The sequence below is a fragment of the Mustelus asterias genome, unplaced genomic scaffold, assembly GCF_964213995.1.
Source record: "Mustelus asterias unplaced genomic scaffold, sMusAst1.hap1.1 HAP1_SCAFFOLD_1483, whole genome shotgun sequence".
Lineage (NCBI taxonomy): Eukaryota > Metazoa > Chordata > Chondrichthyes > Carcharhiniformes > Triakidae > Mustelus > Mustelus asterias.
The window spans coordinates 61,501-88,022 of NW_027591428.1; the positions used below are offsets into that span (position 1 = coordinate 61,501).

Sequence of the window (26,522 nt, forward strand, 5' to 3'; positions counted from 1 at the left end):
GCTCTAAAACCATCACAACCTTAAAAATAGGAAACTCACATTGAATCCTCTTTGCCACAAGCAGTGAAAATAATCAAAACCTCCATAAATAATCTCAAATTGGCAATCCACCCTGCCAGGGAGGGGGAATTTATTTTCGATACACAGTAAGGATGGAATTGCTCCTGCCCCCCAACCCACACAAAGAGGCAGACCACACAGACTGAACAGAACTTGTCCAGCCCATTGTTGTGCCCTTTACCCGGAGGAAGTAGTTGTTTGTGTTGGCGGGTTACCATAGAGAGGAGCTCAGCTTGAAGGAAGTGAGTCAATGGGGGGAAGAGCCATGGCTGCTGCTGAGGAAGGCCAGAGGGACAGAGCTCCCCATGCTCCCGGCTGCGACTTCCATCGCTTCTACAGCAAACTCTTCACCCTCAGGCCGTCGGATGACGAGAACTTCAAGACCGAGGTCAACCTGGTCTTTGACCAGCTCATCTCGGAAAATTACCTCAACGACTCCAGCGTCAGCCGCGAGGTAAGCAGCAGCCCCCCTCCCCCCGCCTCAGGGTGAGAGGCCGGTCAGAGCCCCCCCCCCTCCCTCCCCAGTCAGTGCCCCCCCCCCCTCCCCAGTCAGTGCCCCCCCCCCCTCCCCAGTCAGTGCCCCCCCCCCCTCCCCAGTCAGTGCCCCCCCCCCCCCCCTCCCCAGTCAGTGCCCCCCCCCCCCCCTCCCCAGTCAGTGCCCCCCCCCCCCCTCCCCAGTCAGTGCCCCCCCCCCCCCCTCCCCAGTCAGTGCCCCCCCCCCCCTCCCCAGTCAGTGCCCCCCCCCCCCTCCCCAGTCAGTGCCCCCCCCCCCTCCCCAGTCAGTGCCCCCCCCCCTCCCCAGTCAGTGCCCCCCCCCTCCCCAGTCAGTGCCCCCCCCCTCCCCAGTCAGTGCCCCCCCCCCCTCCCCAGTCAGTGCCCCCCCCCTCCCCAGTCAGTGCCCCCCCCCTCCCCAGTCAGTGCCCCCCCCCTCCCCAGTCAGTGCCCCCCCCCCTCCCCAGTCAGTGCCCCCACCCCCTCCCCAGTCAGTGCCCCCCCCCCCTCCCCAGTCAGTGCCCCCCCCCCCCCCTCCCCAGTCAGTGCCCCCCCCCCCTCCCCAGTCAGTGCCCCCCCCCCTCCCCAGTCAGTGCCCCCCCCCCCTCCCCAGTCAGTGCCCCCCCCCCCTCCCCAGTCAGTGCCCCCCTCCCCCCCCCTCCCCAGTCAGTGCCCCCCCCCCCTCCCCAGTCAGTGCCCCCCCCCCTCCCCAGTCAGTGCCCCCCCCCCTCCCCAGTCAGTGCCCCCCCCCCTCCCCAGTCAGTGCCCCCCCCCTCCCCAGTCAGTGCCCCCCCCCCTCCCCAGTCAGTGCCCCCCCCCCCTCCCCAGTCAGTGCCCCCCCCCCCTCCCCAGTCAGTGCCCCCCCCCCCTCCCCAGTCAGTGCCCCCCCCCCCTCCCCAGTCAGTGCCCCCCCCCCCCCTCCCCAGTCAGTGCCCCCCCCCCCCTCCCCAGTCAGTGCCCCCCCCCTCCCCCCCTCCCCAGTCAGTGCCCCCCCCCCCTCCCCAGTCAGTGCCCCCCCCCCTCCCCAGTCAGTGCCCCCCCCCCTCCCCAGTCAGTGCCCCCCCCCCCTCCCCAGTCAGTGCCCCCCCCCCCCCCAGTCAGTGCCCCCCCCCCCCCCAGTCAGTGCCCCCCCCCCTCCCCAGTCAGTGCCCCCCCCCCTCCCCAGTCAGTGCCCCCCCCCCTCCCCAGTCAGTGCCCCCCCCCTCCCCAGTCAGTGCCCCCCCCCCCTCCCCAGTCAGTGCCCCCACCCCCTCCCCAGTCAGTGCCCCCCCCCCCCTCCCCAGTCAGTGCCCCCCCCCCCTCCCCAGTCAGTGCCCCCCCCCCTCCCCAGTCAGTGCCCCCCCCCCTCCCCAGTCAGTGCCCCCCCCCCTCCCCAGTCAGTGCCCCCCCCCTCCCCAGTCAGTGCCCCCCCCCCTCCCCAGTCAGTGCCCCCCCCCTCCCCAGTCAGTGCCCCCCCCCCTCCCCAGTCAGTGCCCCCCCCCCTCCCCAGTCAGTGCCCCCCCCTCCCCAGTCAGTGCCCCCCCCCCCCCAGTCAGTGCCCCCCCCCCCAGTAAGTGCCCCCCCCCCCAGTCAGTGCCCCCCCCCCCCAGTCAGTGCCCCCCCCCCCAGTCAGTGCCCCCCCCCCCAGTCAGTGCCCCCCCCCCAGTCAGTGCCCCCCCCCCCAGTCAGTGCCCCCCCCCCCAGTCGGTGCCCCCCCCCCCAGTCGGTGCGCCCCCCCCTCCCCAGTCGGTGCGCCCCCCCCCTCCCCAGTCGGTGCGCCCCCCCCCTCCCCAGTCGGTGCGCCCCCCCCCTCCCCAGTCGGTGCGCCCCCCCCCTCCCCAGTCGGTGCGCCCCCCCCCCTCCCCAGTCGGTGCGCCCCCCCCCTCCCCAGTCGGTGCGCCCCCCCCCTCCCCAGTCGGTGCGCCCCCCCCCTCCCCAGTCGGTGCGCCCCCCCCCTCCCCAGTCGGTGCGCCCCCCCCCTCCCCAGTCGGTGCGCCCCCCCCCTCCCCAGTCGGTGCGCCCCCCCCCTCCCCAGTCGGTGCGCCCCCCCCCTCCCCAGTCGGTGCGCCCCCCCCCTCCCCAGTCGGTGCGCCCCCCCCCTCCCCAGTCGGTGCGCCCCCCCCCCCCCAGTCGGTGCGCCCCCCCCCCCCCCAGTCGGTGCGCCCCCCCCCTCCCCAGTCGGTGCGCCCCCCCCCTCCCCAGTCGGTGCGCCCCCCCCCTCCCCAGTCGGTGCGCCCCCCCCCTCCCCAGTCGGTGCGCCCCCCCCCTCCCCAGTCGGTGCGCCCCCCCCTCCCCAGTCGGTGCGCCCCCCCCCTCCCCAGTCGGTGCGCCCCCCCCCTCCCCAGTCGGTGCGCCCCCCCCCTCCCCAGTCGGTGCGCCCCCCCCCTCCCCAGTCGGTGCGCCCCCCCCCTCCCCAGTCGGTGCGCCCCCCCCCTCCCCAGTCGGTGCGCCCCCCCCCTCCCCAGTCGGTGCGCCCCCCCCCTCCCCAGTCGGTGCGCCCCCCCCCTCCCCAGTCGGTGCGCCCCCCCCCTCCCCAGTCGGTGCGCCCCCCCCCTCCCCAGTCGGTGCGCCCCCCCCCTCCCCAGTCGGTGCGCCCCCCCCCTCCCCAGTCGGTGCGCCCCCCCCCTCCCCAGTCGGTGCGCCCCCCCCCTCCCCAGTCGGTGCGCCCCCCCCCTCCCCAGTCGGTGCGCCCCCCCCCTCCCCAGTCGGTGCGCCCCGCCCCTCCCCAGTCGGTGCGCCCCGCCCCTCCCCAGTCGGTGCGCCCCGCCCCTCCCCAGTCGGTGCGCCCCGCCCCTCCCCAGTCGGTGCGCCCCGCCCCTCCCCAGTCGGTGCGCCCCGCCCCTCCCCAGTCGGTGCGCCCCCCCCCTCCCCAGTCGGTGCGCCCCCCCCCTCCCCAGTCGGTGCGCCCCCCCCCTCCCCAGTCGGTGCGCCCCCCCCCTCCCCAGTCGGTGCGCCCCCCCCCTCCCCAGTCGGTGCGCCCCCCCCCTCCCCAGTCGGTGCGCCACCCCCTCCCCAGTCGGTGCGCCCCCCCCCTCCCCAGTCGGTGCGCCCCCCCCCTCCCCAGTCGGTGCGCCCCCCCCCTCCCCAGTCGGTGCGCCCCCCCCCTCCCCAGTCGGTGCGCCCCCCCCCTCCCCAGTCGGTGCGCCCCCCCCCTCCCCAGTCGGTGCGCCCCCCCCTCCCCAGTCGGTGCGCCCCCCCCCTCCCCAGTCGGTGCGCCCCCCCCCTCCCCAGTCGGTGCGCCCCCCCCCTCCCCAGTCGGTGCGCCCCCCCCCTCCCCAGTCGGTGCGCCCCCCCCCTCCCCAGTCGGTGCGCCCCCCCCCTCCCCAGTCGGTGCGCCCCCCCCCCTCCCCAGTCGGTGCGCCCCCCCCCTCCCCAGTCGGTGCGCCCCCCCCCTCCCCAGTCGGTGCGCCCCCCCCCTCCCCAGTCGGTGCGCCCCCCCCCTCCCCAGTCGGTGCGCCCCCCCCCTCCCCAGTCGGTGCGCCCCCCCCCTCCCCAGTCGGTGCGCCCCCCCCCTCCCCAGTCGGTGCGCCCCCCCCCTCCCCAGTCGGTGCGCCCCCCCCCAATCATAGAACCATAGAAAATTACAGCTCAGAAACTGGCCTTTTGGCCCTTCTTGTCTGTGCCGAACCATTTTTTGCCTCGTCCCACTGACCTGCACTTGGACCATATCCCTCCACACCCCTCTCATCCATGAACCCGTCCAAATTTTTCTTAAATGTTAAAAGTGGCCCCACATTTACCACTTTATCCAGCAGCTCATTCCACACTCCCACCACTCTCTGCGTGAAGAAGCCCCCCCCTAATATTCCCTTTAAACTTTTCTCCTTTCACCCTTAACCCATGCCCTCTGGTTTTTTTCTCCCCTAGCCTCAGTGGAAAAAGCCTGCTTGCATTCACTCTATCTATACCCGTCAAAATCTTATACACCTCTATCAAATCTCCCCTCATTCTTCTACGCTCCAGGGAATAAAGTCCCAACCTATTCAATCTCTCTCTGTAACTCATCTTATCAAGTCCCGGCAACATCCTTGTGAACCTTCTCTGCACTCTTTCAACCTTATTTACATCCTTCCTGTAACTAGGTGACCAAAACTGTACACAATACTCCAAATTCGGCCTCACCAATGCCTCATATAACCTTACCATAACACTCCAACTTTTATACTCGATACTCCGATTTATAAAGGCCATTGTACCAAAGGCACTCTTTACAACCCTATCCACCTGTGACATCACTTTTAGGGAATTCTGTACCCGTATTCCCAGATCCCTCTGTTCAACTGCACTCTTCAGAGTCCTCCCATTTACCCTGTACGTTCTTCTTTGGTTTGTCCTTCCAAAGTGCAATATCTCACACTTGTCTGCGTCAAATTGCATTTGCCATTTTTCAGCCCATTTTTCTAGCTGGTCCAAATCCCTCTGCAAGCTTTGAAAACCTTCCTCACTGTCCACTACACCTCCAATCTTTGTATCATCAGCAAACTTGCTGATCCAATTTACCACATTATCATCGAGATCGTTGATATAGAAGACAAACAACAATGGACCCAACACCGACCCCTGCGGCACACCACTAGTCACAGGCCTCCACTCAGAGAAGCAATCTTCCACAACCACTCTCTGGCTTCTTCCATTGAGCCAGTGTCTAATCCAATTTACTACCTCCCCATGTATACCCAGCGACTGAGCCTTCCTAACTAACCTCCCATGAGGGACCTTGTCAATCACTGGTCCCTGGCGCGGTGAGGCAGCGGTGTTAATCATTGTGCCGCCGATTGCTGTTGCCCATGAGCAACAGTTTTGCCGCTGACGCATTGTGCTATCTTCCTTTTAAGCCACAAGGCGGCACAATAGCCACAGTGGTTAGCACTGCTGCTTCACAGCTCCAGGGACCCGGGTTCGATTCCCGGCTCGGGCCACTGTCTGTGTGGAGTTTGCACATTCTCCTCGTGTCTGCGTGGGTTTCCTCCGGGTGCTCCGGTTTCCTCCCACAGTCCAAAGATGTGCGGGTTAGGTTGATTGGCCATGCTAAAATTGCCCCTTAGCGTCCTGAGATGTGTAGGTTAGAGGGATTAGTGGGTAAATGTGTAGGGATATGGGGGTCGGGCCTGGGTGGGATTGTGGTTGGTGCAGACTCGATGGGCCGAATGGCCTGTTTCTACACTGTAGGGTTTCTATGATTTCTATGATCTGCACTCCTTTGGTCCTTAACGCCAAAATTCTCCCCCAGTGTGCCCGAAAAGGTGCCGCCAGAGTGTGGCGCCTCGGGGATTTTCACAGTAACTTCATTGCAGTGTTAATGTAAGCCTACTTGTGACATTTAAAGACAGTTCCCTAAAACCATTATGTTTTCTTTTTAAAAAAAGTGTAATTTTTATGTTGGGATATGAACTTCACAGCTGAGGCCGGCATTGAATGTCTGTCGCTGATTGACGTCGGTAGGTTTGAGACAGTTGGGTGGCGTGTACTCTCACTGCAGAGAGGGAAGGTAAGACTCAGTCATACATGCCTGACCAGGTGAGGCTGATAGATTTCAATCCCCAGCAGATGTGACTGAACCAGTTGGGTCTTGATGACAATGCCACAATTTTATGGTCATTTTCACTGATGCCAAATATCTGATTTTAGATTTTTCAAACTGAATTCAACCACCTGTAATTCTGCTCACTGGACAGAGCCTCTTGATTACTCGTCCAGTAACATGACCATAACAAAAACTTCCCCAAGTAATGAAAATACCTAATGCAGATGGAGGGAGTCCCTTGTGAAGACACAACAAACTTCATTTGACCTGCATATACTTTCCTCTGATTGGGCAGCCACAGTGGGTTTCCTCCCTGTACAATCTCAAGATGAAAATTGTTTCTTCTCCCTTCAGGTGAGTTGCTGTCATCCAGCTATACTGAACTTTGGAAAACTCATAATCATCTGTGGATGACACAAAGGTGGACCGGGTGATTTACAGTGAGGCAGAGTGTCTTGGGCTTCAAGAAGATGTAAACGTAAGGGGCAGATAAGTGGCAGATGGAATTTAACCCTGAGAAGTGTGAGGTGATACACTTTGGAAGGTGTAACTTGACAAGAAAGTACTCACTCATTGAATGGTAGGAAACTGGGAAGTTCTGTGGCCGAAAGGGACCGTTTGTCCACAGATCTTTTGAAAGCGGAAGGGCTTTTTGTGTGACATTCATAATGTCACACAATTCCCTTAGTAAGGTGGTGGAAAATCTACGCCTCGATCGAGGCGTAGATTACAAAAAACATGGAAGTCATGTTGGAGTTGTATAGAACTTTGATGAGGCCACAGCTAGAGTACTGTGTGCGGTTCTGGTCATCACATTATAGAAAGGATGTTATTGCACTGGAGGGGGTGCAGAGGAGATTCACCAGGATGCTGCCTGGGATGGAACATTTAAGTTATGAACAGAGGTTGCGTAGCTTAGGTTGTTTTCATTGGAGCAGAGAAAACTGAGGGGCGACCTGATCGAGGTATACAAGATTATGAGGGACATGGGCAGAGTGGATAAGGAGCAGCTGTTCCCCTTAGTTGAAGGGTCAATCACAAGGGGCATAAGTTCAAGGTGAGGGGCAGGAGGTTTAGGGGGGAATGTGAGGAAAAACTTTTTTATCCAGAGGGTGGTGATGGACTGGAATGCGCTGCCTGGGAGGGTGGTAGAGGCAGATTGGATCACATCCTTTAAAAAGTATCTGGATGAGCACTTGGCACATCATAACATTCAGGGCTATGGGTCAAGTGCTGGCAGATGGGATTAGGTAGGAGTGCATGTGTTTCTAAAGTGTCGGTGCGGACTCGATGGGCTGAATGGCTTCATTTTGCACTTCAGTGATTCTATGGTTCAATTCAAAAGCAATAGCTGGATCTAAGGCTCTCATTTTTTGAAATAAATGATCGCGATATTTATAGTATCCATCAATTTGAAATCAAATTCAGTATTAAATTTGGTTAACAATTTATTTTCCTAACGTACATTTTTGTATTGGAACTGAACCGTTGCTGTCCGTTAAGAAGGGCCTGTGATGGACCCAGTGATAAGCAGTGAGTCTCGCTACTCCTCAGCACCACACTTTGACCAATCCATCCCAATGATAAATCGTAGAATCATACAGTGCAGAACTTTTGGATTGAACTATAGAATCACTGAAATGCAGAGTGAGGCCATTCGGCCCATCAAGTCTGCACCGACTCTCTGAATGAGCACCTTACCCAGGTCCATCCCCCCCCACCCCCCGTCCTAGCCTTGTTATCCCATGCATTTTGCCATGGCCAATCCACCTAACCTGAACATCTTTGGACACTAAGGGGCATTTAGCCTGGCCAATCCTCTTAACCAACATGCCTTTCGGACTGTGGGAGGAAACCGGAGCACTCAAAAGAAACCCATGCAGACACGGGGAGAACGTGCAAACTCTACACGGACAGTGACCCCGAGGCCGGAATTGGACCTGGGTCCCTGGCGCTGTGAGGCAGCAGTGCCAACCGCTGTGCCACCGTGCCGCCTCTGCAGATTCTGTTCCCTCCCCTCCCCCACACTCACCACTATATTTGATTTGATTTATTATTGTCACATGTATTAACATACAGTGAAAAGTATTGTTTCTTGCGCGCAATAAAGACAAAACATACCGTTCATAGAGAAGGAAACGAGAGAGTGCAGAATGTAGTGTTACAGTCATAGCTAGGGTGTAGAGAAAGATCAACTTCATAGAAATCATAGAAACCCTACAGTGCAGAAGGAGGCCATTCGGCCCATTGAGTCTGCACCGACCACAATCCCACCCAGGCCCTACCCCCACATATTTACCCACTAATCCCTCTAACCTACGCATCTCAGGACTCTAAGGGGCAATTTTTAACCTGGCCAATCAACCTAACCCGCACATCTTTGGATTAATGAGTTAATGCGAGGTAGGTCCATTCAAAAGTCTGACGGCAGCAGGGAAGAAGCTGTTCTTGAGTCGGTTGGTACGTGACCTCAGACCTTTGTCTTTTTCCCAAAGGAAGAAGGTGGAAGAGAGAATGTCCGGGGTGCATGGGGTCCTTAATTATGCTGGCTGCTTTGCTGAGGCAGCAGGAACTGTAGACGGAGTCAGTGGATGGGAAGCTGGTTTGTGTGATGGATTGGGCTACATTCACGACCTTTTGTAGTTCCTTGCGGTCTTGGGCAGAGCAGGAGTCATACCAAGCTGTGATACAACCAGAAAGAATACTTTCTATGGTACATCTGTAAAAGTTGGTGAGAGTCGTAGCTGACGTACCAAATTTCTTGCAGAGGAGTGTATGTTTTGTATAATCTGGTCACAGGCAGCATTGGTGCCAGCATCCAGTCCAAGAACACTGACAGAGTTGGACTGCATAATACAGGAATGGGCGCAATTAATGGAGTTTGTTGGCGTTCTAGTCAATTGGAAAACTGGTGAAAAACTGACAATGTCTCCACGATATCCTTCTTGATCTTCCTTCAAGCTGACCGTGGGGCCATCACTCATTTTATCTTGTGATGGTGCTGGTTCCAGTCCAGAACATCACCCAGTGAAACATCCCTAAATGGATAGCCAGTTTTTATTTTCATGCATTCACAGCACGTGCTTGTCACTGGAGACAGGCGAGAATGTTCTGCCCATCTCTAATTGCCCTTGAGAAGATAGTGGTGAGCTACATTCGTGAAACGCTGCAGTCTGTGTGATGCAGCTATTTCAACAGAGCTGTTCGTACAAGTGCTCCAAAGTCTTGATCCAGCGGCAGTGAAGGAACAGAGATATGGTTCCAAATGAGAATGGTGCGTGACATGGAGGGGAATATGTGGATGGTGGTGTTCCCACACACCTGTTGTCCTTGTTCGTCTAGGTGCTAGAGATTGCAGGTTTAGATGGTGATGTTGAAGAAGCCTTAATGAGTTGTTGCAGTGCACCTTGCAGATGGTAGACATTGCAGACGCGGTGGCCCTTGGTGGAGGGAGTGGATGTTGAAGGTGGTGAGTAGGGTGCTAATCAAGCGGGCTGCTTTGTCCTGGATGGTGTTGAGCTTCTTGAGTGTTGTTGGAGCTGCACCCATCCAGGTAAGTGGGGACTGTTCTATCACATTCCCGGCTTGTGCCTTGTAGATGGTGGACAGGCTTTAGAGAGCCAGGAGGTGAGTTACTCTTCACAGAATTCTTAACCCCTGAGCTACTCTTGTAGCCATAATATTTATGGGGCTGATCCAGTTAAGCTTCTGGTCAGTGGTGACTTCCAGGATGTTGGTGGTGTACGATGGAATGTCAAGGGAAAGTGGTGAGATTGGAGATGGTATGACGTCCATCCCGGTCCAGTTGTGAGCTATAACTCCAATAAAGTGTGATAATATAACCATTGGAATTGGCTATATGACTAATTGCCTACCTCCAAGAATAATTGTTTCAACTGATATTTTTAACTACTCAGATTTACTGCCATGTCTCACCCCTAATGACTTTTATGAATGGATTTAGACATTGCCCAAGTAGTCACTACTATTTGTGGCAATAAATCAGCCTTAAAGTTAGGTTACCATTAGGTAGAATCATTACCCTGTCATTATTTCTGTAAGAGCTCTGTACTAATTTGTACAGTCCTTATAGATTACCGAGCATGACAGGAGGCCTTATTTAAATTTCACTGAGTCAGTGCAATGCTGGGTCTTATGTAGTTTATCATAATGTCCCATACTTGCTGGCCTGTACGATTAATTCAGCTTACAGGTGCAAAAACAGGATCTCATTCTGGGGAGAATAACATCTGGGATTTGGATAACAGTACAGTAAATTTGTAGCTTTAAAATGTATTTTAAAAAAAAAAAACATTAACTATTTTATCTAGTGATGCCTGCACGTCAGCCTCACATAATTACAGCCAACTGAAGAATGAATTGGAAACCTGGCGTTATTTATTTTACCTGCCATAATTTCTTTTCCCTTCCCCTTTCGCTCTCCTGAAGGTAACTTCTGTGTTCTGAGGTATGGACGGTTTCGTTTATAAGGATTTCAGGTAGTTTTCAATATTGGCAAAATAAGCATTGGGATTGAAGTCACTAATCCCTTCCCTTCCCTTCTCCTTTGTACTCACTGTACTATCCCTCTATTCCACTGTGCCATCCTGCCCTATGCCTTTAAATCCGAGTGCACTTTAATGGGCAGCACAGTGGTTAGCACTGCTGCCTCACAGTAAGAAGTCTAACAACACCAGGTTAAAGTCCAACAGGTTTATTTGGTAGCAAAAACCACGAGCTTTCGGAACAGGCTGTCCCTTCGTCAGGTGGGTGGGAGTTCTGATTACAAACAAGGCACAAAGACACAAACTCAATTTACATGAATAATGATTGGAATGCGAGCCTTTTCAGCTAATCAAGTCTTAAAGGTACAGACAATGTGAGTGGAGGGAGCATTAAGCACAGGTTAAAGAGATGTGTATTGTCTCCAGACAGGACAGCTGATGAGATTTTTCACATCCAGGCAGGCTGTGGGGGTTACAGGTAGTGTGACATGAACCCAATGTCCCGGTTGAGGCCGTCCTCATGTGTGCGGAACCTGGCTATCAGCCTCTGCTCAGCGACTCTGCGCTGTCGTGTGTCGTGAAGGCCACCTTGGAGAACGCTTACCCGGAGATCAGAGGCTGAATGCCCGTGGCCGCTGAATGCCCGTGATCTTCACAATGCTCCGGTTTCCTCCCACAGTCCGAAGGACGTGCTGGTTAGGTGGATTGGCCGTGCTAAATTCTCCATCAGTGAACCCCAATTGGTGCTGGAGTGTGACGACTAGGGGATTTTCACAGTGACTTCATTGCAGTGTTAATGTAAGCCTATTTGTGACACTAATAAATAAATAAACTTTAACTAAAGGCGATAGATCTCTTTAAGCCAAGGTTCTGATAAACAGATGGTGGTGAGCTGGGTGATTGCTCAGAGGGAGGCCTCGAGACCGGCATATGATTCAAGGCTTCTTATTGTTTGTTCCAGTGCAGCACAGTACTGAGATTTTACAGTGCAGTCAGTCTGATATGATAGCAGCTATCAATAATTTTCTTTATATCTCAGACATTTAAAATTTTAGTTTGTTCTTGCTTGTCTTCCTTTTACATCCTTCAAGATTGCATTAGGACTGCAACCAATACAAAAGTAAATGATTTGACTATCAGTAACCTCTAGTAAATGGCCTCACATAACTGTGCTTCTGTCGTGTAAGTAACGCTACCTATCTTGGTTTTTTGCTTTAAATTGGAAAATTATGAACTAGTTTTAAAGTTTATTTATTAGTGTCACAAGTAGGCTTACATTAACACTGCAATGAAGTTACTGTGAAAATCCCCTAGTCGCCACACTCGGGCGCTCGTTCGGGTTACACCTGAGGGAGAATTTAGCACGACCAATGCACCCTAACCAGCACGTCTTTCGGACTGTGGGGGGAAACTGGAGCACCCGGAGGAAACCCACATAGAGATGGGGCGAACGTGCAGACTCTGCACAGACAGTGACCCGAGCCAGGAATCAAACCCAGGTCCTTGGCGCTTGAGGCAGCAGTGCTAAGTACTGTGCCACCGTGCCACCCTATGACATTCTGGGGGGGGAAAGAAGGGAGACTGACAGAAATATACAACTGAGTGAAGAATGTATGGAAAGCACTGCAGCGAATATTATATATACAACATTCCAATCAGGCAAAGATCAGTTTGTCTTTAGCAGTTACTTTTTGCTCAGTCCCAACCCCCGGAATTGAACCCAGGTCCCTGGCGCAGGGAGGCAGCAGTGCTAGCCACTGTGCCACTATGCCGCCCCATTGTTTAAATTATGACCTTCGATTACAGGTGCCAGCTGCTGAAAGGCAAATAATGTGAATTATCGCGATATGCTGCCAGAAAAATATAATTGGAAGGTGCAAGAAGCCCTAAACAGGACAGATGTACAGGCCTGTTTAATCAAACCTTATCTCTATTGCAGTAGGTTTCTGAATCTATATCACTGCAAATTATAAATGAGCCAATGACTGTGAGAATGAATGAATTGAAACCTCCATTAGCTGGACGGTGAGCTTTGAGAAGTCTCAGTGATCTCATCTCTCCCTTGTCTCCTTTCCAATTGCAGCATGTGTGTTCCTTACTCGTCCAAGCCTGTCGACTTGTCCAGTTGAACCAGGAGCACCTCGTAAGCAAAATGTGTCAACTCATTCACCATCTGCTCAACCGATTACAGGTACGAACGTAAATAAAACCAGTCGCGGCTACTTCCAGTACACTGTAAATCTAGCCCCCTCTTTTTTGTACATTTAACTGTTTGATCATTCCCTGCCAATCACCCTCTTCTCAGTCACTGATAGTCGGATGTATTGTTGAACTGGCTAACACAAACAAAAATTCTATTTGTTTCATTAGGGTAACACAGTGGTTAGCACTGCTACCGCACAGCGCCAGGGACCCGGGTCCGATTCCTGGCTTGGGTCACTGTCTGTGTGGAGTTTGCACATTCTCCCCGTGTCTGCGTGGGTTTCCTCCCACACTCCACTGGGTTATGTGGATCGGCCATGCTAAATTGCCCCTTAGTGTCAGGGGCACTAGCTAGGGTAAATACATGGGGTTATGGGGTTGGGCCTGGGTGGGATTGTGGTTGGTGCAGACTCGATGGGCCGAATGGCCGCCTCCTGCACTGTAGGATTCTCTGATTTTATGATTCTATCAGAGACCTAGTAAATGCCAATATTATTCAGCTAACAGGAGTGAATATGGAATGGACATAGTTAGCCAATGGTCCAAAGCGATATTGAGCCAAGGCGGGTGGATGGAGTTTTGATGCTGATCTGTCATTGAATGGCAGAACAAGTTCAAAGAGCTCTTCCTGTGATGATAAATGGAGATCGAGGGCTACCATGATGGATTGGTTGGTGAATGGATAGTGGAGCTGAGCCATCTTGAAATGCAAAGTCTGAGATCCAATTCCCACTGTGTTGAGTTGGCTCGTTTCTACCACACTGACAGCTGAAGTTACGATTAAACCCTGGACTCAGGAGAAGGGGGAAAAGTCTGCTCCAGTGAACTCTAGTGGAGAGTGAACGTTAGTTAGGACGTAATGGAGCAGCCGGTGGTTAGCACTGCTGCCTCACAGTGCTGGGGACCTGGGTTCGATTCCGGCCTTGGGTGTGTGTGTGGCGTCTGCACGTTCTGCCTGTGTCTGTGTGGGTTTCCTCAGGTTTCCTCCCACAGTCCAAAGATGTGCAGGGTTAGGTGCTTTGGCCTTGCTAAATTTGCCCTCAGATATATAGGTTATGGGGATTAGTGGGGTAAATACGCGGGTTAAGGGGTAAGAGTTGGTACAGACCTGATGGGTGGAATGACATCCTGCATTGTTGATTCTATTTGGTAGAAGTATCTATGAGGAGGATATCTGCAGAAGCATATTCCAGTACAAGTTAGTGCTTTCAGGAAGCAGATGTTCAACACTTGGGACGTGCCATAATAATATTGGAAGAAAAATGGGGGTACATTTTACACTATCCATGACAAAAGGTTGTCTCCAGTGCACTTTCATTTTTGCAAACATTCCTTGGTTGGAATCTTATCAAATGCCTTCTGGGTGTCAGTATCAGTAACATCCAAGGATATTCCAAGGGGAGGGGAGAAGTCTTTTAAGATTTTTCACTTTCAAGGTACAGAGTAGGGATTAAGTGGCTAGTTCTTCCAGAGAGCTGTCCACGTGTGTGATGGGTGATCAGCAAGTCTGTTTTCAGAGCAGTTGTTTGCAGGAGGAATGTTGGCCAGGACATTTGGAGAACTCATTGGTCTTGCTGTGTCCCAAGGTGACAGTGGACGAGCAGAGTTTGGACCACCTTCTCTCCTACTGCATTCGAGCGCTGCAGCAATGCAACTCCTGGACTCATGTAGAAATATTGCAGGCGGTGGCTGCTCTCGTCTACGGTAATGGGCCACGGTGCCAGAAGGTACGTTTGGGGTTTTTTATTTGTTTAAGAGACATGTTGTGTTTCAGACCTTCGTTGCTAGTTTAGACAGTGTGGAGCAGAACCATGCGGACCATGGGCGGCACGGTGGCACAGTGGTTAGCGCTGCTGCCTCACAGCGCCAGGGACCTGGGTTCGATTCCTGGTTTGGATCACTGTCTGTGTGGAATCTGCACATTTTCCCCGTGTCTGCGTGGGTTTCCTCCGGGTGCTCCAGTTTCAAACAATACAGCACAGGAACAGGCCCTTCGGCCCTCCAAGCCATGCTGCGATCATGCGTTCCTAACTAGACCAGCCGTTTGTATCCCTCTATTCCCAGTCTGTTCATGTGGCTATCTAGATAAGTCTTAAATGATCCTAGCGTGTCTGCCTCAACCACCTTGCTTGGTAGTGCATTCCAGGCCCCCACCACCCTCTGTGTAAAATATGTCCCTCGCATATCTGTATTGAACCTTGCCCCCTTTACCTTGAACTTGTGACCCCTTGTGTTTGTCATTTCTGACCTGGGAAAAAGCTTCCAACTGCTCACCCTATCTATGCCCTTCATAATTTTATAAACTTCTATTAGGTCGCCCCTCAACCTCCGTCTTTCCAGGGAGAACAACCCCAGTTTACCAATTTTTGGTTTCCTCCCACAATCCGAAAGACGCGCTGGTCAGATGCATTGACCACGCTAAATTCTCCCTCGGTGTACCCGAACAGGCGTCGGAGTGTGGCGATTAGGGGATTTTCACAGTAACGTTGCAGTGTTAATGTAAGCCTACTTGTGACACTAATAAATACATTTTAAACCAGGCGAATAGCAGGTTTGACTCCTGATCTGTGTTGAGTCAAAGAGGGGCAATAAGGCGTATTGACCGTGGGGTGGCACGGTGACACAGTGGTTAGCACTGCTGCCTCACAGCGCCAGGGACCCCAGTTCAATTCTGGCCTTGGATGACTGTGTGGAGTTTGCACGTTTTCCTCGTGTCTGTATGGGTTTCTTCCGGGTGCTCCAGTTTCCTCCCACGGTCCAAAGATGTGCAGGTTAGGTGGATTGGCCATGCTAAATTGCCCCTTATTGTCCCAAGATATGTGGGATTAGGGGGATTAACGGGGCTAATACGTGGGGTTACAGGGATAGGGCCTGAGCGGGATGCTGTGTCGGAGAGTTGGTGCAGACTTGATGGGCCGAATGGCCTCCTTCTGCACTGTCGGGATTCTATGAGCTTGAACAGTGAGTGGTCAAGATCTGGATCGGGAGATCTGAAGCAGATTAAGTAGTAATATTTAAAAGAGAATTGGATATGTAATTAAAAAAGGAAAACAAATTGTAGAGTTATGAGCCGGGTTTGCCGGGGGTTGGGGGTGTGTGCAGGGCATAGGCATGGCAAATCAGATGGTACTTTCAAAGAGCTGGCACAGGCACGTTGGGCCGATCGGCCTCGTTCTGTGCTGTATGGTTCATTTGGACATATTTAGGACAGGAGGAGAAGGGGAGAAATTCGACAAAATGTTAAGAGAAAATTTGAATGCTGAGATTTTGGCTTACCTGGTCATGTTAATAAGCAGTGTTGTTGAACTGCCTTTCAGTCAGTTTTTGTGTTGCCATGGAAATGGAAGAAGAAATTGAAAATCCAGGAAATGCTGGAAATACACAGCATTCGAAAAGAAGGTCAGGTTAATGTTTTTGGAGGAGGCCATTTATCTGAAATCATAGATGTCCAGAGATCTCACGATGTGGCCATGCAGTATGAAGTGAGGTGAGGTGGAACCTCTATCCACTGCTAAATTCCAATGGTGATGTTATTCCAGATCTTGGAGTCTCTTAGCCAAAGTAGGACAGGTTCCTGGGTCCCGAGCCCCGTGAAGGTAGCAGAAACCCAGAGAAACATTCTGGTACTCTGAGATGGGCAACATTAGGACCGGGTCATTGGGAATTTCCGTTCGATTTTCCCCCTGAAGAGACGGGACTGCTGAGAAATGGAGCGATGCTGGAGCTTTCAGCAGATACCCTGTGGCTGGGCCTATCCAAAGGTAATCCTGATCGTGCTCACAGAGAGTCTTGGACACTCTTTCAAAACTGCTGCCTGGGCATGAGGAGAGACAGGGGAAGAAGTATTTGTGTTCCAAATTTGGATTTTCTATACAAACCAAATACAGTGGGAACTCAATGGAATTGGCTGTCTCAAATGCTTCCATAGGGGCTTCCAGAGTTCCTTGCCTCGTACCCCTCAGGGAATATCCTTTGTTCCTAGATTCCTTACTTGAGAAAGGATATCCTTACTTGAGAAAGGATATATTGGCACTGGAGGGGGTACAGAGGAGATTCACTTGGTTGATTCCGGAGTTGAGAGGGTTGGCTTATGAGGAGAGACTGAGTAGACCGGGGTATACTCACTGGAATTCAGAAGAATGAGTGGAGATCTTATAGAAACATATAAGATTATGAAGGGAATAGATAAGATAGAAGCAGGGAAGTTGTTTCCACTGGTGGATGAAACTAGAATGAGGGGGCATGGCCTCAAAATAAGGGGGAGCAGATTTAGGACTGAGTTGAGGAGGAACTTCTTCACACAAAGGGTTGGGGATCTATGGAATTCCCTGCACAGTGCAGCAGTTGAGGCTGCTTCATTGAATGTTTTAAAGGCAGGGATAGATAAATTTTGAACAGTGAAGGAATTAAGGGTTATGGTGAGTGGGCGGGTAAGTGGAGCTGCGTCCACGAAAAGATCAGCCATGATCTTATTGAATGGTGGGGCAGGCTCGAGGGGCCAAATGGCCTACTCCTGCTCCAAGTTCTTATGTTCTTTTAAGTGGGATTAGGTGGGCAGGTCAGGACCTTTCATGCATTGGTGCATACTCAATGGGCCGAAGGGCCTCTTCTGCACTGTAGTCTTCTGTGACCTTTCACCTTGCAAATACTAACATGCCTACTTTCTGCATTCCCAGTTTTGTGTCTCATGTACTGTGGTTTGAAGTACTTTAATTTCTGTCTTTTAATGCAGCGCTGTGGTCGGTAACTTGATTCAGTTCAGGATGCTGACACATTTGAGATGTGTTTTCTATTTTTGTGCTTTCTTTCAGTTCCTTCCAGACCTGCTGGGGAAAAAAGGAATCTTGCTGCAGCTAAGCGCACCGACTCAGCCAGATGTGGACCTGCGGAGAGCTGCTGTGTACTGCATGGCCAATCTTTGTCTTGGGTAGACTTTCAAGCCTTAAGCAATTTTGGCGTGTATCAATTCATGATGTAGCAATTATTTTCCTCGCTGCTATTTTTGCGAAGTGAGGGAGGAATGGAATTTAGAGGAGTTCTTCTCCAAAGACCATCATCAAAGCATCTCCCTGGTTTGCTGACAGGAGATTAACCTGTAGCAGAATGAAACCATCTGTTTATCACAGAGACGCGCTGTTCTGTCCTATTCAAGTGTAACTTCCCGTCTAGTGGTCAAGGTGGAGAACTGTTTGATGACAAAATGTTGACTGGTTTTGGAGTTTCTTGGCAGGCCAGTGCAATTTTAATTTAATTCCCATCAGCTGGCAAGGCCGGCACTTATTGTCCATCCCCACCTGCCCTTGAGAAAGTGGTGGTGAGTTGCCCGCTGCGGTCCATGGTGGTGAAGGTTCTCCCACTGTGCTGATAGGGACAGAATTCCAGGATTCTGAGCCAGTGGTGATGAAGGGACAGCCTTAAATTTCCAAGTCAGGATGGTGTGTTACTTGGAGAAGTGATGGTGCTCCTATGTGCCTGCTGCTCTTGCTGTTCATGGTGGTGAAGAACACTGGGTGGTACAGTGGTTAGCACTGCTGCCTCACAGTGCCAAGGACCCGGGTTCGATTCCCACCTTGGGTCACTGTCTGTGTGGAGTCTGCACGTTCTCCCCGTGTCTGCGTGGGTTTCCTCCGGGTGCTCCGGTTCCCTCCCACAGTCGAAAAGACATGCTGGTTAGGTGCATTGGTCATCCCTCAGTGCACCCGAACAGGCGCTGGAGTGTGGCGACTAGGGGATTTTCACTTGCAGTAACTTCATTGCAGTGTTAATGTAAGCCTACTTGTGACAAATAAACTTTACTTTTGGTGGAGGTCACAGGTTCTGTACTGTTGAAGGAGCCTCGGCAAGTCGCTGCAGTGCATCTTGTAGATGTTACACACTGCTGCCATGTTGAGCCATTGATGGAAGAGGGTTCACCAGTATTCTTTGTGTTGATAGGGATTAGAAAATCCACTTGTTGCAATCAATATTGATCGTCATTCCTTAAGTTCGGTTCAATTTTCACTGTGTAGTGGGATGAAGGCCAGGCAGAACACGGTCTTGCCCTGTCTTCCAACCTCATGAACCTCGCTCCTCTGCTGCCACCACCATTGGATACGCAGTAGATACACCCTTCAGGGCTGGGGAAAGCTTGGGCCTTAATTGTTCTTGGCAGCTGGCCATAGTAAATTTGGCAGATTCATCTTTGCTGTCATTGCGAGAGCTACATAGAAAATAGGAGCAGGAGTAGGCCATTTGGCCCCTTGAGCCTACATTCAACAAGATCATGGCTGATATTCTACCTCAATATCATTTTTCTGCACCATCCCCATATCCCTTAATGTATTTAATGTGTAGAAATCTATCAACCTCTGTGTCCATCACCACCCTATGAGTGAAAACATTCCTCCTCATCCCACTCCTAATTGGCCTAACCCTTATTCTGAGACTGTGTCCCCTGGTTCTAGATCTCCAGCCAGGGGAAACATCCTTCCTTCCATCTGCTTTGTCAAGGCCCTGTAAGAATTGTGTGCGCTTCAATCAGATCACCTCCTATTCTTCTGAATTTTAGAGATTACAGGCCCCGTCTCCTCAATCTCTTCACTTAGGGCAATCCCGCTGTCCCAGGAGTCAGTCTGGTGAACCTTTGTTGCAATCCCTTTATGGCACATACACTTTGCACCTGCGTCTTCATCAGCAAGAGCACAATATCAGAGCACTTTAAACCATTCTCCCACTTTAGAAAGGAATAAATTCACACTGAAGTAGGTTTATTGTAAACTGAGCATGTATACCCGTCATATACCTCAACTGTTAATGCACATAGCGCACTAATGATCTTCATGAACTGCTTCCATTTCTTGCTGCTAGTATACCTGGACAGCCTTACCTGGAGGAACAGTACAAAACGGTGTCTCTGCAGACCTTTCTCGTTGTGATGAAGAACCCAAAGTCTCCTGAGGTCGATGATGTTACGGTTTGTAAGGTATGTATGTGGGGTATGCCAGTAGACATCTAAGGGTGCGGTTACGCATTTATTTTAAATCATAATGGAGGTTAGCTCCTGCTACTAAATCGCTGATAACTGGGAGATGTATTTAAACAGCCAGGGTCACTTGCCTTCTTACCTGCCCTTCTGTTCGGTGGCATGGTGGTTAGCACTGCTGCTCCGCAGCGCCAGGGACCTGGGTTCGATTCCTGGCTTGGCTCACTGTCTGTGCGGAGTCAGCACGTTCTCCCTGTGTCTGCGTGGGTTTTCTCTCTCAGTCCGAAAGACGTGCTGGTTAGGTGCATTGGCCATGCTAAATTCTCCCTCGGTGTACCCAAACTTCATTGCAGTGTAAATGTAAGCCTACTTGTGACACTAATAAATAAACTTTCCTGGAAGGGAAAGTGCCTGGCCTCCATTTGATGCCTCAGCATGACAGCTGTGTTGCGGGGGTTAAATCCCACTCTGGAGATCTGAGCACCGAATTCATGCTGACACGCCTGTGCAGTACTGAGGAGGTGCAACACTCCTCAATGTAGCATTAACTAAGGCCTTGATTGCACACTCAGGTCAGAGTAAAGGCTTTCATGGCGTGATTCAAAGTAGAGCAAGATGGTGCTCTTGGCTACCATTTATCCCTCAACCAACAAGTAAGAGAAGTTACCTGCTCACGTGTTTAGTTGCTGTTTTGCGGGATTTTGCTTTGTGCAAAATGGCTGATGCACTTTCTCTGCCACAACATTAAGTAGACTCCAAAAATACTTTCCTGGTTGTAAAGTGCTTTGAGATGTCCTGAGGTTGTGAAAGGCACTATATTTATACATGTCTCTCTTTTACCCTAATGCCAGAGATTGTGAGCTCTCCATCTGGGGAAATCACAGACACGAGCCAGCAATGAGTGTGAAAGCTTGTGTCTGCGCTCTCAAAACATTCACAATTTAATGGCAAGAAAAGGGAGCTCACGGTGCCCAGAGTCTGATTCATAATTGGGGACAGCCTGCTTTATAACATAGGGTGTTGCTAGCTGTGAATTGTATTCTACAGCTACCAGTCTCGGGCAATTAGCACAGCAGAAAAGATGCCTCTTGTCATCATTGCAAAAATAATACAGAAATAATTTGTGAACCCTGCTTTCTTCCAGTGCTCCTAGTGCCACAGCCTGCCCGTAGGCCACTGAGAGACACCAGGTAGCTGACTGTTTGTAGGTGGCTGGACCTACGTTCCAGTGGGGATGTTAGAGTCATAGAGGTTTACAGCATGGAAACAGGCCTTTCGGCACTTGTCCATTCCGCACTTTTTGTTTAAACAACTAAGCTAGTCCCAATTGCCTGCGTTTGGCCCATATCCCTCGATACCCATCTTACCCATGTAACTGTCTAAATTCTTTTTAAATGTCAAAATTGTACCCGCCTCTACTACTACCTTTGGATGCTCGTTCCAGACACTCAGCACCCTCTGTGTGAAAAAATTGCCCCTCTGAACCCTTCGGTATCTCTCCCCTCTCACCTTAAACCTATGCCCTCTAGTTTTAGACTCCCCTACCTTTGGGAAAAGATATTGACTATCTACCTAATCTGTGCCCCTCATTATTTTATAGACCTCTATCAGATGTTGCTTGACCTCTGCTCATTGCTTCACTGCGATAGCTTTGCTAAGATAGCTCACCGTGTGACAAATCGCTTTGATTCGATTTGATTTATTATTATCACATGTATTGGGATACAGTGAAAAGTATTGTTTCTTGCACGCTATACAGACAAAGCATACCATTCATAGAGTACATAGAGCAGCAGGAAAGGAGACGGTGCAGACTATAGTGTTACAGTCATAGCTAGGGTGTAGAGAAAGATCAGCTTAATATAAGGTGGGTCCATTCAAAAGTCTGATGGCAGCTGTTCTTGAACCGGTTGGTACTTGGTCTCAAGACCTTTGTATCTTTTTCCCGATGGAAGAAGGTGGAAGAGAGAATGTCCGAGGTGTGTGAGGTCCTTGATTATGCTGGCTGCTTTTCCGAGGCAGTGGGAAGTGTTGACAGAGTCAATGGATGGGAGGCTGGTTTGCGTGATGGACTGGGCTTCGTTCACGACCCTTTGTAGTTTCTTGTGGTCTTGGGCAGAGACTGGTAGCCTGAGCTGGCGTTGCTGTGTCTCACAATTGCTGCCACAACAGCCAGCACTTTTCTCAGTTAACTCCCTTCCTTTGTATTCACTCTGAATCAGATCACAATGTTTCTGTTCCCATAGATTGAGAGAAGTGCCCGTGAGGTGATGAAAAGCCTCTAGTCTCCGATAATGTTTCAAAGTGTATCATGTGGATGCTGATATGCACAAGGATTCGAACGACAGAATTTGTTATTAAACAAAGTTATGCTGCATGGGTTGACAGAAAAAGTAACTTTTTTGAGCAGCGAGCAAGACCTTACAAGTCAGGACTGGGTTAAGCTGTTCCTCACGGTTGATGAATGTGCACTTGACCTGTTGAGCAGAATTCAGTCTGAGAAAGAATCCAGCGACAACCCTGCCATCAATCTCTTCTGCACACATGCCAAATTTTGGCAACACTTGTGAAGGGCAGCTCGGTGGAGCTCCATCAAAGGCATTGTTGGTTAATACTTAGAATATAAGAAGGCAGACAGGTGGAGAAAGCCCAGAGAAAGCGAGCGTGTGAGTGTCTCCCACAGAGAATAGCAACTTGGCAGAAGAAACTGGGAGGTATCTGGCACCAATGGAGCTGCAAAGAGTCAGTTTCTTCTGGAGAGGGGCAGAGAAAGGGAAACTTAACCGAGTCGATGATGGGCTTTTAGTAACCCCAGCATTCTCCACAAACTTTGTGATCTGAATGTCCAGTTCACAATCAGGAAATTTAATGCGATTAAAAATGGAGTCTCAGGTTTCCGCCATTTTAACTTCTGAAAAAGAGTAATGGTTATCAAAGCTTGTGTGAGCCTGATCCTTTCCTTGTCCAATGACCACAATGTGTGCATGTTCCAAGAGGGGCCATTGGAGAGCGATCAGGAGGTGGAAAGCTGGCTTTTCTTGTTGCCGCTCCTTAGTCTGTTTATACTGACCGGTGTTACACCATACGATGCATCTACCCAACCAGCCACTGAAGGGATCCTGAAAGGACTTCTGCTGCGACTTTGTAAGCAGGAATTGTTTTGTGAATTTGCCTCACAGGTTTGTTTCCATCCACAGGCCTTGGGACTCTGACATTTCCTGGAGATTGAAACCAAAAGAGAAAATGCTGGAAAGTCTCAGCAGGTCTGGCAGCATCTGTAAGGGGAGAAAAGAGCTGACGTTTCGAGTCCAGATGACCCTTTGTCAAAGTTAAAAGGCAGAGAAAGTGGGAGATATTTATACTGCAGGGTGAGGGAGTTGAAAGATGAGTCGTAGCCACAGAAACCAGGAGAAAAGACTGCTAATGGCTGTCCACAGAGAGAATAAAGGGTGTGAATGGCCAAACGGCATTTGGACTCGAAACGTCAGCTCTTTTCTCTCCTTACAGATGCTGCCAGACCTGCTGAGGTTTTCCAGTATTTTTTCTTTTGGTTTCAGATTCCAGTATTGGCAGTAATTTGCTTTTTTCCTGGAGATTGATGGCTTGGTGATTTTTGCTCCACATTTTCACACTCAATGAGTGACGCTTGGCTTTCCCATTTAGTGTAGCTAAGATTTGAAATGTAGCACTGTTGAAACTGACTATATGTTTCCCAGTGCCCTGGCACCTGTATGATGGCACGGTGGTTAGCACTGCTGCCTCATAGCGTCAGGGACCCGGGTTCGCTTCCTGGATTGGGTCACATTCTGTGTGGAGTCTGCACGTTCTCCCCGTGTCTGCATGGGTTTCCTCCGGGTGCTCCGGTTTTCTCCCACAGTCCGAAAGACGTGCTGGTTAGGTGCATTGGCCATGTGAAATTCTCCCTCAGTGTACCCGAACAGGCACCGGAGTATGGCGACTGAGATACTTGCACAGTAATTTCATCGCAGTGTGAATGTAAGCCGACTTGTGACACTAATAAATAAACTTAAACTTTGCGTGTTAGTGCTCCAACTCACCATATCACTGTACTCCACCTCTTGTATCTAAGTGAAGATTCTGAATCCTACATGTTCTTTAGTGGACAAATTATTTGGTTGTAATTCTTGTTTCAGTTGTTGCAAAATGCACTGAAGGGCATCCATTCCGTTCTGAATGCAGGGAGAATTAACTTGACACAAACTGATCAACTGGGGACTCTGCTGGCAGTTTTAAAGGTAAATGGATGTAAATTAACAACAGTATAATTTTGTTTCCATGATTAAACAACCTCTTTGTCAACAGAGAAGATAAATCTAGATACGAACCATTGCTGGCCAGTACTTATCCATGGACCATGACCTTTGTTTAATGGCATGATTTAAACAAGAACTGTTCCCTGTGAAATATTCTGTGCAGACACTTCGACCAGTTTATTACTCAAAACGCGTTTATCCAGTTGCTCTTACTTTATGAGACAGACTGTGGTTCGAACTTGGCTTTATTAAAAACACGTGCAAGTTAAAGATACAACTCTTAGACAGGTCCCTGAGTGGCACAGTGGTTAGCACTGCTGCCTCACAGTGCCAGGGACCCGGGTTCAATTCCGGTCTCAGGTCACTGTCTGTGATGTGCGGGTTAGGTTGATTAGGATAAATTGACCCTAGTGTCAGGGGGATTAGGAGGGTAAATAAGTGGGGTTGTGGGAATAGGGTCTGGGTGGGATTGTGGTCGGTGCAGACTTGATGGGCCGAATGACCTCCTTTTGCACTGTAGGGATTTTATGATTCTTTGACAAATTAAGTTAACTTTTCTCCAAACTAGGCTGACTGCCTGCAAAAGACATATACGCTACCCATTCTAGTGAAGTTGATCGGGCTGTTGGATTTAATTCACGGAGCTCGAATCGTGAATTGATTTGATTTGAATGGGTGACATGGTGGTTAGCTCTGCTGCCTCACAGCGCCAGGGGCCGGGTTCAATTCCCGGCTTGGATCACTGTCTGTGTAGAGTTTGAACGTTTTCCCTGTGTCTGCATGGATTTCCTCCGGGTGCTCCAGTTTCCTCCCACAGTCCAAAAGATGTGATGGTTAGGTGCATTGACCATGCTAAATTCTCCCTCAGTGTACCCGAACAGGCGCTAGAGTGTGGCGAGTAGGGAATTTTCACAGTAACTTCATTGCACTGTTAATGTAAGCCAACTTGTGACTAATAAATTAACTTTAAAACTTTACTTTGATTTATTATTGTCACATATATTGGGATACAGTGAAGAGTATAGTTTCTTGTTTGCTATACAGACAAAACGTACCATTCATAGAGCGTATAGGGGAGAAGGAAACGAGGGTGCAGAATGTAGTGTTACAGTCATAGCTGGGGTGTAGAGAAAGATCAGCTTAATATAAGGTAGGTCCATTCAAAAGTCTGGCAGCAGGGAAGAAGCTGTTCTTGAGTCGGTTAGTACGCGATGCCAGACTTTTGTATCTTTCCTGACGGAAGAAGGTGGAAGAGAGAATGTCCGCGGTGCGTGTGGTCCCTGACTATGCTGCTGTTTTCCCAAGGCAGTGGCAGCTGAACTCAGGACTTTCTTGGTACGAAAGTGGATCTTGCACACCCTCTTCCGTCATGAGTCACAGTAGGCTGGTTGAGTCTTCGCTGGGGTTTGTCTTAAGATGTCCATTTTTATCCCCCTCTTTGAGTCCTTCTGGAATGTGGGTTTCAGTCAGAGGGGTAACAGGGCAGGGGTCACAGCGCCTAATGAGGTTAAGTCAGGTCATTCTAGGTGTACATATCTCCTTCCGAGATATGGCTAATAGCAGGGAGTTTGGCTGCAACTGGGGAATGCACAAACATGTAATGTCTTTTTCTGTTCTTTTAGCTGAATACCTCTTGATGGGTTTCGGGTCATGATGACTCCCCCATTGATCAAGCACCTCTGTTCAATATCATAGAATCCTACAATACAGAAGGAGGCCATTCGGCCCATTGAGTCTGCACTGACCACAATCCTACCCAGGCCCAATCCGCATAATTCTACTTATTTATCCTACAAACCGCCCACACATCTTTAGAGTGTGGGAGGAAACCGGAGCACCCGGAGGAAACCCACGCAGACATAGGGAGAATGTGCAAACTACACACAGACAGTGACCCAAACCGGGAATCGAGCCCAGGTCCCTGGTGTTGTGAGGTAGCAGTGCTAACCACTGTGCCACCGTGCTGCCCTACCGTACCACAAGACAGGCCTAGGCTGGTCCTGGTTGGCTTTTGAGCTGTGGTAACCTAGTCTGCATTCCATCAGGTCTTGCTTGTAAAAGCAGTTTAGCGGTGTAGTAATTTAAAATGTCCAATTTATGTTGGGCCTAATTGCTAAGGCCATTGGCCACCTGGCCACAGAACCTTGTAGCCCTAGTGGAGGTGACCTATTGGAGTGAGCCAGGGTAAGGTGGATCCCTGATGTCTTTCTGTTCGGAAGCGTTGAAGGGTGCAGAATCCCGGGGGAGTGTGAACATAGAGATGTCCATCTTAGCTTATACTCTGTTAAATGTTTGCAAAATGAAGTTTAGTTTTGATGTTCACTCCATAATTACTGTATCTCCTAACCATGTGTCTTATTTTTCTTGTGTTTATTTCTTCCCAGACATACATGTTCTATGGTTTTCCAGGTGTGAACATTGAAGTTCCTGTCGTTCTTTACCCAGCCCCTCTGCCGCAGTATGAAGGTAGCTCACCCATGAAGGAGCAAGCAGAAAGTGCTGCAAACTCTTCAAAGCAAGTGGGG

At 51.0% G+C, this 26,522-nt stretch overlaps 1 protein-coding gene across 1 annotated transcript; it reads left to right on the forward strand.

Moving 5' to 3' along the window:
- Positions 1-324: 324 nt before the first annotated feature.
- LOC144488348 (HEAT repeat-containing protein 6-like) lies at positions 325-26,522 on the forward strand (the record flags this gene model as incomplete). Its single annotated transcript, XM_078206397.1, has 7 exons — positions 325-514; positions 12,644-12,751; positions 14,349-14,489; positions 17,574-17,689; positions 19,609-19,723; positions 23,878-23,979; positions 26,382-26,522. Coding segments are annotated over exons 1-7 (912 nt in total), but the record flags the coding sequence as incomplete, so codon positions are not given.